Source organism: Lasioglossum baleicum, chromosome 6, assembly GCF_051020765.1.
Source record: "Lasioglossum baleicum chromosome 6, iyLasBale1, whole genome shotgun sequence".
In the NCBI taxonomy this organism is placed as follows: domain Eukaryota; kingdom Metazoa; phylum Arthropoda; class Insecta; order Hymenoptera; family Halictidae; genus Lasioglossum; species Lasioglossum baleicum.
In genome coordinates, this window is record NC_134934.1 from 824,893 (window position 1) to 837,578 (window position 12,686).

At 36.1% G+C, this 12,686-nt stretch overlaps 1 protein-coding gene and 1 long non-coding RNA gene across 4 annotated transcripts; one reads left to right on the forward strand and one right to left on the reverse strand.

The window, feature by feature from the left end:
- Positions 1-762: 762 nt before the first annotated feature.
- Positions 763-2,302, reverse strand: LOC143209426 (uncharacterized). Its single transcript, XR_013009084.1, has 3 exons — positions 1,749-2,302; positions 1,045-1,135; positions 763-970 (listed from the first exon to the last, which is right to left on the reverse strand). It is a non-coding gene; the product is annotated as an uncharacterized LOC143209426 (long non-coding RNA).
- Positions 2,303-9,765: 7,463 nt separating this feature from the next.
- On the forward strand, positions 9,766-12,632 carry Tmem43 (Transmembrane protein 43). 3 transcript variants are annotated; one of them, XM_076426144.1, is made up of 6 exons: positions 9,766-9,904; positions 10,380-10,562; positions 10,860-11,092; positions 11,167-11,467; positions 11,524-11,729; positions 12,003-12,632. In XM_076426144.1, exons 2-6 carry the CDS (start codon positions 10,455-10,457, stop codon positions 12,283-12,285), a joined length of 1,131 nt encoding a protein of 376 aa, XP_076282259.1. In that variant the 5' UTR covers positions 9,766-9,904; positions 10,380-10,454; the 3' UTR covers positions 12,286-12,632. The 3 variants fall into 3 exon arrangements, with proteins under 3 accessions (XP_076282259.1, XP_076282257.1, XP_076282258.1); XM_076426142.1 differs by having other exon boundaries at positions 9,788-10,163; XM_076426143.1 differs by having other exon boundaries at positions 9,788-10,105.
- Positions 12,633-12,686: the final 54 nt, after the last annotated feature.

A 12,686-nucleotide genomic window follows, 5' to 3' on the forward strand; every position in this document is an offset into this window, starting at 1 on the left:
GCGTTCCAGCTAGACTGCAGAAGCTGCATTTCACGTGGGCTGCATCCAGACGGTTCCAGGTTGTCCAAGTGGAGTCAACTTATGCGCGTTTTCGTCACTCCCCGTGGAGTCAATTGTGCTATCAGGGGTATTATATCCCTGATAGCACAACAGACTCCACGGGGAGTGACGAAAACGATTACAGGTAGACTCCACCTGGAACCAGTCCACGCGGAATGCAGCTTTCTGCAGTCCAGCTGGAACGCCACTCTATCCTGGATTCCGCTTCCCCGCAAGATGGCAGCACGGTCGCACTGATTAATGCGGCGAATGCCGTTATACAGGGCAGCGCCGTCGGTAAGGGCAGATCGCACTAATGTGGCAGATGTCGATAAAGTAAATTTCTATTGTACAAATATGTAGCAGTTTTCCTTTTTACCGACAATACTGATTTTTGAATGAATATTCAGTCACATGCAAGGAGAGAAAACGAAAAAAAAAATAATTTGTGCAAAATAAAAATTCTCTGCATCGATTGCAAGAGATGGAAGCTAAGATTAAAATGTCCCCATGCAAAAAAAGACAAAGTGTCGTATAAGGGAAAAGAAAATTTACTTTTTCTTATTTTATAATACGCCGCAGGGAGTTGGTAAAGACACATTGACAATGACACAAGGAATATATATATATAATAAATATTATAATTTTTTATTATTACTATGCTTTATTATTGGACGAACACCTAAATATCTCTTCAGGTTATTGTGATGCAAAAAATATTTGTTACGTTACGTGCACGGTGTGCCAGATATTTGGTCCATTGACACCATGCGCATTACGTAACAAATATTTTTTGCATCACAATAACCTGAAGAGATATTTAGGTGTTCGTATTTAAACGGAACACCCTGTATATTGTGATTATTACACGTTGTTGCCTCTGCTTCCCGAAACTTGTGGCCCGTAGCACGTTCTGGCATAGGTGGGATACCTAAAAAATACAAAGAAAATCAGTAATGTACAATATATGCATGTGTGTTGAATGGCATAATTAGATATACGTACCACGCGAAAAATTAGAGGTCTTCCTCTTCCCCGGTTGCCGCAGCTTCCTTCTACTCCTTCCCTGGATAGCACATTATATTTATCCTCTGTTCTGTAAATTAGATTTTCAATTACACAGTGAGTAAAGGTGAGTATTTAATCTTCTTCGCTTATTGCTCATCTCAACGAATTTTCTAATTTCTGGTGCTACAATTACAAAAGGTCTTCTGACGTTTTTCATCAACTAATATACCTAACTGATTCAAATATTGCAATGATATTTATAAAAAATCGATTAAGTTGAACTACAAACAAAAGAATGTACTACCAGAAATAAAAAAATTCGATGATGAGAAGCAAGTGAAGAAGATTAAATACTTGCCTTACTGAATTGGTTTAAGCCATCATTTTGCCGATTTAGAATATTGCTAAGCTAATTCTAATCTGAATGGGCCAAAGCTGAATTGTGTTGGATTTGTTTAAAGTGATAAATGATAATAATGATAATGAAAAGAGAGTGATAAAGTGATAAAGAAACAAACAATTTACTATTTTGGACTCTACATTGAAGTGAACATACTCGGCTCGTAGCACCTCATACGTGATGGTAAATGGCACTGTCGCGTGGTGTGCCGACAAGCGTTCTCACGCTTTTTCACGCGAAGATTTTGGGAGACATTTGAGCAAAATGAAACCGATCAACCAATATAAATATGTACAAATACCTTCCGTTCTTCCTTCCTTCCACGTAGTGCACGTAATCCAAGTAATCCACGTAATCACATAATCCAAGCAAGTCAATCTAATAAATAGTCAAATAGTCAAATGCCGCAACGCAGACCGCACTCGCGAGTGTAACGTGTAACCACAGAGCGAAGCTATGTAAATATATCTGTGATTGTGTCAAGAAAAACGCTGCATGTCACAATTTCAAAAAATTTCAGTTTATGCATTTATTGAACTTTATAGTGTAGGATTAGGTATTTACCAGAAAAAACGTAACGAAAATCAATACAAAAGGCTCGAAAAAATAATACAATTTATAACCAATGTCCTTGTCAAAGCATTAGTGATCAAAACTTTAAACGACAATATCTCGAAAGTGAAAGTACAATGTGACATGCGGCGGCGTCCTCCTGACAACCACAGATATTACGACCGAGCTAAGCGAACGAGAACTTGAGAACTGTTGAGAGTTGAGAGAATAACTGAAAACTGCTGAAAACTGAACGGCAGTTTCCCCTTCCCTGACGTATCGTCGTATCCGTGAGCGGTGTCGACCGCGCTTGCCCGTGTTGGTGCATGTTCGATTGCACGCGCGCTACACTACAAACGTACCTCTACCATGTCCGTGTGACTACCTGCTCGACCGAACGCGTCGGCGACGCGTTCCTTCGATTTTCACCAATTTTCACGTTGCCGAAGTTTCGGAAGCATGAGGCGAAAAGTCGGAATCTGGAGACGGCGCGCATTTGAATCTCGGGCACAGCACGCGGCGCGACGCACATTTTGCTATAACTTTTGATCTAAAAGAGATATCGAAGAGAAATTAGGCCTAATTTTTTTTGAAAAATCGGTTTTAACGATGTAAAAAGAAATATATTTTGTATTTTTTAAATAATGGTTTCGTTGATTCTTAAGGTATAGCCGGAAAAGATGGTCAGAAGTATCCAACCAAATTTGTTTTTAGTCACGTCATGTTCAACAGAAAATTATGAAAAAATTCATGAATATTCTACCGAATAGCATACACTACTGAGATTTTTTTCAAAATTTTTGGTTGCAAAATCGATTTTTAAACAAATCGGAAAACATAAAATTGCCGATTTTATGTATATACATACATCAAAGTCTTCAGTTGACCACATTTATATTGTTACGTTAGTTGTGTCTCATCCTGATTATTAATGTGTATTTTTTCAGATTTTTCGGATTACGGAAACATGTTTTAAAAAATTGAAAACTTCCAAAACTTCCAAGAAAATGCATGTTTTGTATTGAAGTGTTAGAGACTCCAGTTTTATAAGAATTCAGTACTTGGATATTATTGAAGCAACCGTTCTTAATTTTTTTATAATTTTTTAGAGGTTGGGTAGTCGTTAACAAAACAAGTACATATATACGGCTGGGAATCTTCTGGCCCCGAATCGAATCCCGCATCTATAATCGTTTTGTTCGGTAAATACTTATTGCTTCGAGTTTTAATGAAAAGTTTAACCAAAAACATTTTTTAATTGTCTACATTTATTTTCAACTTAAAGAATTGATGCAGTTCGCGCTGTCGACTTTCGCTGTCCACTTTTTGTAATTGAAAAAAAAGAAACACAATTTAAGTTATGATTGCGAAGTGCAGAATGGTTTCGAGGTATTCGAAAATACCGCTACAGGTGGTCCCCTGTGTATCTATATCTTCGAGTAACTAATTACAAATTTTGTATCTATTATTCGTGATCCGAAATTTGTATCTAGGAGAAAAATTAAGGGCAAATTCGGAATCAGCGCAAAAAACTCTATAAGAATCATCCAACAGTAATTGTTGAAGAAATTTGGTGTTGCGGAGACTGTAAATCAAATGGGAAACTTTCTTCCAGCAGATCTATTAATGGGTCTATTAACTTTTTTCCGTGTAACATTTTGTTTATTTTCTCGTTTCTTTGTTATAATAAATGGAAGCTTATGTTAATTTGTTGTTCTTCATTCTTTAATAAGCCCCTTTTAATTTCCCATCAGTTTCAACTCCATAAAGTTATAGTTTTCTGTAAAATCCGTATCAATGCCTCCGGATCGGAACCTTTCTGCCAGGGGTTGTATTAATTCGAGTAACTGTAACTTTTTTAATGTTGGACTATATGGATTTGGACTTTTCGTGAGAAGTTGGAGAAATTAGTTTACTGCACGATGTGAAAAGATATGTAGTGGACATGGCGCGTTGGAAAGAGGGACTTTCCGGACGCGGAAATTTCATCCTTCTCAAGTGCGCGCTGTGGACGGTTGCATTGAGGGTTCGGTCGTAAAAGTGACGATTACCAGAACCCTGACTCAACCGTTGCAATGTCCTTGGCAGCGACGACTTTGAATTGTTTTGGGGAAGGAAACTTTCTCCTTACTCTTGAGGAACGGAGAATTCCTCCCCTTATTTTAACGGTCTTTCTCACGTTGCTAATCCTCCCACCAAAAAGGATTTTTACCAGTGGAAAAAAAGCTTGTGGCACTCGTTGAGAACGCATCGCTCTAGAGTTGCCCGCGCTACGTGAATTTATATCTCTGTACTTTGTTAGTACTCGATAGTCATTAACGTTTATAATCTAGTTTTCTCGTTATTGTTATTATTATTACATCTTGTTTTGTTTTGTTATTGTTACGTGTTATTGTTTTAATAAATATCTATATCGTTGTCTGTTAACCACGCGAAACATCATAGACACTGAATTACCCGTCATCCTAAAGATATTTTTCCAGAAATTGCAGTTGGCCGGAATTGTAGAGAAAATAGGTACTAAATGTTGCATTTCACAACTTTTTTATGTGGGGCCTATATTGAAAATTTAAAAGATAGTTATAATAATTAACCATTTGCAGCTGTTTTAATTTCGGAGCTATTTTAACTCGAAAATGAAACATCTCGTTCTAGGTAGAATAATTTCGTTCTATACGATTCTTTTCATTTGATGGATATGAAATTGATTGTAATACCTCATACAATAATTAAAGGTTTAGTAATTGATTAGCTACCAACATGTTTAACAATGTAAACAATATTTTGCATAATGGGACAGCAATTTTTAGTGGTGATTTCGAGTCACCACTTGAGTGCTAAGGGTTAAAGATGGTAGAAATTGCAGGATATTACAACAATGACAAATATTATAAAGCAGATACGCTAACGTTACCGTTATCGCGTCAGAAGGAATAGCTGCAAGCTGCAAGTACAATTGTATAGAGTATAGAATTTCGGGGAAAACTGGGAAGAGAGGCAGGGTTGCCGGAGGATTAATTATGGCGTGGAAGAACCGACGCGACGGTGCCCGTAAGGATAATTACGGTCGCTTAGAGTGGCCGGACTATGGCAGGGTAAGACGTGGTTTCCCTCGGGTCTCAATTATCCATCAGGCCTTAATTTGTCCAGGCTGTTTGTCTCTCGATCAAGCCGGTTGGTCGAGGTCCTGGTACTGTACTTTGGAAATGAAATGGATGATTATGTGAAAATTTGCTTGTCAAACGAACATTCCGGGAAAAGGTTCAGGTAATTTCGTGCAGAAAATCCAGAGTTGTTTTGGTAACTACCCAGGACTTATTGGCCTGAGTTTTTCGCGCTGATTCCGAATCTGTTTTCAATTTTTTTCCTATTCGCACAGTTTTTCAGGAACAAGGCTTTGAAAAAAAAACATATTTTTCAACTTCAAACAAATATTGTGATGTTATTATAAAAGATATTGAATTGTTCTTTCTGGCAAAAGATTCTGTAGACTTTCCCGAATACAGTGATATCCAATATTAATACATTATGATTGATTAAACATGTTTAATCAATGATTAAATACGGAGAGATTTCGTCGTGTCGGCGCACAGTGGAAAATTTGGACCAGACTCGATTCAAAATCAAAGAACTTTCGATAGAAATGAGGTAGAGCGATGAAATTTTTTTTTAATGAAAGCTGAAACTTTGCAGAATATGGGAAAAATAGGGAAGTTATGGTACGAACGTTTTTTAACCGAGAAAATTCGTTAAACATGTAGAATTTAAAGAAATCGATTTTGCAATATCCTGAGGTCGTAGACAAATTTTGAGACCAGATTTGAAATCGGCGTGAAAAAATCTACGGGAAATGATATATAGCAAAAATTTAAAAAAAAATTTCCGCGCGTGGTATTGGAAAAACCACAATTTTCTCGAAATTGTGCAAGTTTAACGAATTTTCTCAACGTTAAAAAACGTTCTTACCATAATCTCCCTATTTTTCCCATATTCTGTAATGTTTCAGCTTTAATTTTTAAAAAATTTCATCGCTCTACCTTATTTCTATCAAAAGTTCTTCGATTTTGTCTCCGATTTGGACGAAAGGTCACACTGTGCGCCGTCTCCAGACTCTGACTTTTCGCCTCATGCTTTCGAAACTTCCGTAACGTGAAAACTCAGCCCGTCTGAGTGCCTGTTCAATTGCTTGCGCGCTACACACAAGCGTACCTCTACTCTGTCTGTGTGAACTACCTGCTCGACTGATCGACGCCGACGCGTTCCTTCGATTTTTACGTTGCCGAAGTTTCGGAAGCATGAGTCAGAAAGTCGGAATCTGGAGACGGCGCGCATTTGAATCCCGGCACAGCGAGCGACGCGGCGATAACAGAACATACGGACAATAGGACGTCCTTATATTCAATCTAATCCTCTTTGCTTATATTAGGGTATGTATTCGGATAATGGGGGTACGGATACGGGAGTCTCTACTGTATTCAAAGAACAAGTAGACATAATTGAAATCGTAATTCTAATTGCAATATTTTGTAGGACTCAATATAAATAGTACCGTATACTCATCTTTTTTTATCGATGAATATGATCACTAACTAAAATAAATTCCTAATAAGATAAAAAAATGTTAACAACCCATTAAAAAGTGTTAAAAACGCGACTGAACATGTTGGTGAAAGTCCCATTTGGGGGTGAACGGAACCTTGAAGCAGGCCCTAGGATTCGGCAAGATCGCACATGTGGCGACCAGACCTTTGGGTTTCCCAGCCATCTGGAAACTATCGAAACGGTGTAGCTTCGAATAATTTTCTGCCAGGGCGGCGAAGACTTCGGTCACCGTGGCCAAGTGGTGCAATAAACACGGCCAGGTAACCCGACGCGCGTCGGCCAGCCAGACATATTGGCATGAAACCACTAACAAGTTAATTGCAGACCTTGTTTATTTTTCGTAATTGTTTCATGTAAATGACGCTAGCTGCTTCGTGTGGCGTTCTTCCGATTAAAAAAAGACTAATCTCAAGATAGAATTTGGACTGTGGATAGTGGATTTATTCAAAGTCTTCGAATAACGGCACAATCAATTTTCTACCGAAACCGAAATAATACCGGTATTCTTTCGGTTTTTCCAATGCTTAGGTTGTTCCAAATGAAAAAGGAAAACCCTCCGCGCGAAGGAACAAGCGCGAGTCCGAATTCACAGGCGAGGCCGTCATAAAACATTCAGCTAAAGACCTTCCAGATGTACCTCCCAACAAAGTGATTTTTAGCCAGCCGAAAGAAGCACAGCCGATGTAGCCAGATGTATTTGGACCTTTTATACCGTTAATGTACTAAACTTTATACCGTAGCTACCTGCAACCGAACATACTCTTTGGTTTCAAATCCTTGCTTTAGTTTATTAAAAGGAAGTAGACTCGTTTTCAGGATTGCAAGGGTGCGGGATTCGCCTCTTATTCTCATCTCTCGATAATAATACAAACACGGGGTTTTTCACTAGTCAAAAACGCTAGATAAAAGAACGATCTAGAACACTATCTGCCTCAAAAGTTCTATTTTTTCGTTTACGAGGCGTAATTGGCATTATTCGGCAGCATGTAGCTATGAAAATAGCTTGTATGCTCCCGAATAATGCAAATTACGGTGACGACTAATGCAAATTTCGCCTCGTAAACGGAAAATAGGACCTTTGAGGGAGATGGGGCCCTAGATCGATCTTTTATCTAGCGTTTTTAACTAGTGAGAAACCCCGTGTTTGTATTATTATCGAGAGATGAGAAGAGGCGAATCCCGCATCCTTGCAATCCTGGAAAAAGGCTATACGGGAACTGCAATTACTCGAATTAATATTCGGACGTTCTAAAAAAGACGAGAACTTTTTTAATACTGTACTAAACGATTTGAACTTTTTTGGGGAGCTGGAGCAATTAGTTTACTACAGGATGTGAAAAGAAATTTTTTCAAAAATTGCAATTGATCGGAATTGTATGAAAAAATACTAAGAGTTGCATTTTACAACTTTTTTATGTGGGCCCATATTGAAAAATTGAAAAATACGCTTTGTAGATCTGTGTCGACTAAACATATTTTGAAAATTTCGTCAAAATCGGTTGACGTTGCAATGAGCTACAAACGTTTGAAGATGGTAAAAATCGCAGATTTTCAGCCTACATCGAAGAATTCTTACATCTTTCAAGGCCTGTCGTTTTTTCCCGCATCAACCGATTTCGATGAAACTTTCACAGTGCACATTATTTACGCAGGCCTACAAAACGTACTTTTTAAATTTTCAATATAGGCCCGCGCGAAAAAGTTGTAAAATGTAACTTTTAGTATTTTCTCTGCAATTCCGACCAAATGCAATTTTTGAAAAAATTTCTTTTCACATCCTGCAGTAAACTAATTGTTCCAGCTCCCCCAAAAAATTCAAATCGTATAGTACAATATTTAAAAAGTTATCATCTTCTTTAGATCGTCCGAATATTAATTCGTGTAACTGTACGTATTAGGGGATAATTAATGTATTACTAGTTTATTGATTTATGTGTAGGTTTACTCTTAATGTAACTGTAAAGAAAATTACGGCGAGGGGGGAAGAACGTAACATTCAATTTGTACATATAGTTTCCATCTCTCTTGCGATCAATGCAGACAATTTTTATTTTGCACAAAGATCCGCAGTCTAGGAAAAATAATATAGATATAATAGAAATAAATAAAATTTAATATTTTTTTATATCGGGTTTATTATTTCGTTTTCATTCAGAATCGGTATTTGGAATTGTCGGTAAAAAGGAAGACTGCTACATATTTGTACAATATGTAGAAATTCATTTCACCGACATTACCAACATTACTGACATAACCTCACCGACGGTGCTGCCCTGTATAACGGCATCCGCCGCTCCACGCAGACTCCACGAGCTGCCTTCCATTTGGACGGAAGAAGCTGCCCTCTAGATGCTGTGACGGCGGTGGACGGCGGACTTTGTTACATCTATGCGCATTTCTGGAAGCCCAGGTGGCATGAACTCCACACTCTTTCTAGATGTACTCCAACCGTTGCTCCGAGCAGCCAATAAGCGGCGTCTGGAACCATACTGCCCTCCAAATTCACTCCACGCTCTGGACTATTCCTGGCAGTTCCAAACTGTGCTATCAGGGTAGGAATTGGTATTGTGCTACAACGCTATTGGTCGGAGTTCAAACAAATTGCTGTGTATATAGTATATAACTATATATTATATACTTTCAAATAATTTTATATATAAAATTATTTGAATATATATAGAATGTATAAGAATCGATATCGATTGACTTACTTATCATATGTTCTCTATGACTAGAAAATAAATTTTCTCTCTGAAGCCTAGTACAATTTCAAAACTAATATTTTTGTTAGATGGACACTGGATGGATACTAACCAATACTAACCACGCCGGGTAAAAAATGTATCGGATATATATATTGTTTTATAAAAATTGCAAGACTGGATTTTTTAAAATTCTTCACAATTTTTACAATAATATATACGCGCTCGAATAAAGAAATTTATTGAATAATTTCTAATCCCGGTTGTAATATGGTTGCTCATCCCTACCATTCATTTCTAAGACCATCCCTTAGAGATCTTTTGCAATTTGAAATGTAATTATTGGTTTGGAGAATATTGTAAACTTTTTCACGTTCATCACCATCATTTCAATATATATTATATATATATATATATACACGATATAATATAGATAATCTAAAAAAAATTGTATTTCGAATTCGAATAGATGCATCAATCCTTTTATACATATATTCCAATGTTCGTGACTGTTACAATACATGCATAAGATTATTGCGCATGTGAACAGCGATAACTTTTTGTGTATTTCATCATTGTAACACAATGAAATAATATAAAAGTAATATTTATGACATCGTTTCGTTCATATGTATATATATACATAATTTTCAAAGATGGAATGTGTTAACAATTGATTGATTTATTAGTCGCATTATGAACATCATGGTCATTCGGAGCTAAAAATTCATTAGGATGCATATTTATTAAACTGGTCTTAAATTCTCTGAAAAATGTTATTTTGAATGAAGCATTTCAGTGGGCAAGTCGAACGTTGTCATTACCGTATAATGTGATCTATTAAAATGTATCGCGCAAATGTAAGCACGAAAATCACAAGCCACGGCGTTTAAATATAGCTCGTTTTCTCTGAATGAAGTTTAAACTGCAATGTTTACGCAGTATAGCATATATTATATAACGTTTTACCGTTTAATACAGATTATATACCTTACATTTCGTTTACTAAATATCAACACTTTTATACACAAGTAATGGTAAAATTATTTAAAATCAAAAGTGAATTGTTTCCTTAGCAAAATGGACAACCGCAGAGGGTAAATGCCGAGCCACTTCACCAGAATCGAGTCAACGGACGACAGCCTGCTCCTATGAATATCCCAATGACAGTGTCCGAGCAGTTTAGGGAGTCCTGGCTCACTGCTATCATAGGACTCATTATGTTCGCAACTGGCATGTGTCTTTTATTTTGGAACGAGGTTTGTAAATATACTATTCTTTTTAACACTAAACCTACCAATACTGGTCAAAATGACTGGTTCCAGGTTTTTTATTTTATAATTAGAAAAATAATAAAACTGATTTCATGAGAAACGATTGTATAGATATCTTTAGTAGTGCACATATTACAATAGGAGCCGCACAAAGTCTAAATAAAATCAATCTTGTCATTTTTATAAGGGAACATGTGTACCAGTTACTTTTAAGGCTCAGTAGGTTTACTGTTAATCGTGTAAAAGCATTTCTACTACAAAAGTATATTGTCAATGCTACAGGGAAGAGCAGTAAAAGTAGCACACTCTTTAGACGAAGCTTTGCGTAATGTAGCAGTTCTTCCAAATACCATTAAATTATTGCCCGAATACGAAGGTCGCTTGATACATTTGTCAGGTCCCTTAAAAGTATCAGAACCACTAACTGAACCCGATTACGGAGTAATTGTGTCAAGTGTAAAACTGAAGAGAAGAGTCCAGATGTATCAGTGGGTTGAAATAGAAGAAGAACGAAGGTAAGTTAAAGTTTCAATTGTTAAAATAATCTGTTATGTACTCTGTATTAAATATAGTAATTTCTGCATATCAGTTTCGGCGAAGTAACAGACGAGCAAAAACATTATTATTATACAACAGAATGGAAAGACAAACTGGTCGACTCTGATCAATTTTATATTAGAACTGGTCATCATAATCCTAAAGAAATGCCTATTAAAAGTCAAGTACAAATTGCAGATGAAGTTAAAATCGGGGCGTTTACTCTAGGAACTGAATTGAAAAAGAAATTTAATGACTTTATAGAGGTCACCAGCGACGAAAGACCAGAACGTAAAGATATTAAAATGCATTCAGGTTTATACTATCATAGCGCAGATTTGTGGAATCCTCAGGTATATATCTAAACACAAGGTAACACATGTAAAAGAATTAATAGATTTATTTCTAGGTCGGAGATATACGTATACAATTCTCCTACGCAGGAAAAGCAGGAGAAATTTTCTCTATAGTTGGTATGATGGAAAAGGGAACCATTATACCATATGTTACATCACACGGCGAAGAGATTTTACTTCAGAGGAAACACAAAATGACAGTGGATCAAATGTTTCACTTAGAACATGTACATAACTACTGGCGCACATGGAGTATTAGGTAGTCTATCAATAGACTGCGGATCTTCATGCATTTATAGCTTATAAAAATGTTCAAAAAAAGCTAAAATATAAAATTCGATAGAATCTTGTACAATTTTCATTTATTTTGGATCTACAAAGGCTGTTTTCATTAAAAATATGGTTTTATTTCATTCCACTTTCTCAAAATTTGTCGACAAAAATTGGAAAATGCATAAACATCCGCAGTCTGTCTATTAATTATCTGCAGCTTCTGTGAAATTTCTTACTGATGAATTCATGATTATTTCAGAGGTCTTGGCTGGCTAGTTTTGTTTCTAGCAGCAACGTGTTTAGCAAATATATTAAGAACAGTAATTTTGAATTCAACATTCTTATGTGGAATTATTGCAATAGAATCTTTAACAATGTCAGTTTCTATGTCTATTAGTTTATTAGTAATTGGCTTTGCTTGGGTATGGTATCGGCCAGTGATAGGACTTTGTTTAGCGTTGGCATCAATTTTACCTTTTATATATTCAACTTTAACATCAGGATCTCAGACACAACAACGTGATAACTATAGAAGATTGTGAACATCAACTAGGAATTAAAATTTCATTGATATTTTTCATCATACTCGTTTATATTTAACTAGTTATACGGAAAGTACAAATCCTAGAAAAGTATTATACGTTATGAATTACATTATTTATACAAATACCAAAAATTTTGTAAGGTCGTCGCATATTAAAAGTTTCTAATAAAATGTAAACAATAAACGATTCTTAGTAAATAGTAATTTAAATTCTCATACTTATAACAATGTGTATCAGGTTAATTTGTTTTTTCATATGTAATTGTACGCCTATAAAGTTGTAATATTTTTTACCGTCAACTTTAAAATAGATAATGTGTTGAACAATAAAATAATTTCCACAGATTTTCTAATTTAATTCCCCAGATTTATAGTGTATAACTGAAAATCCCCTAGTCA

Bases quoted from the DNA above. Each gene is read 5' to 3' on its own strand.
- Tmem43 (XM_076426142.1), top strand. The intron at 11,093-11,166 runs GTAAGTTAAAGT...TCTGCATATCAG, and splicing joins GAAATAGAAGAAGAACGAAG to TTTCGGCGAAGTAACAGACG. The intron at 11,468-11,523 runs GTATATATCTAA...ATTTATTTCTAG, and splicing joins CAGATTTGTGGAATCCTCAG to GTCGGAGATATACGTATACA.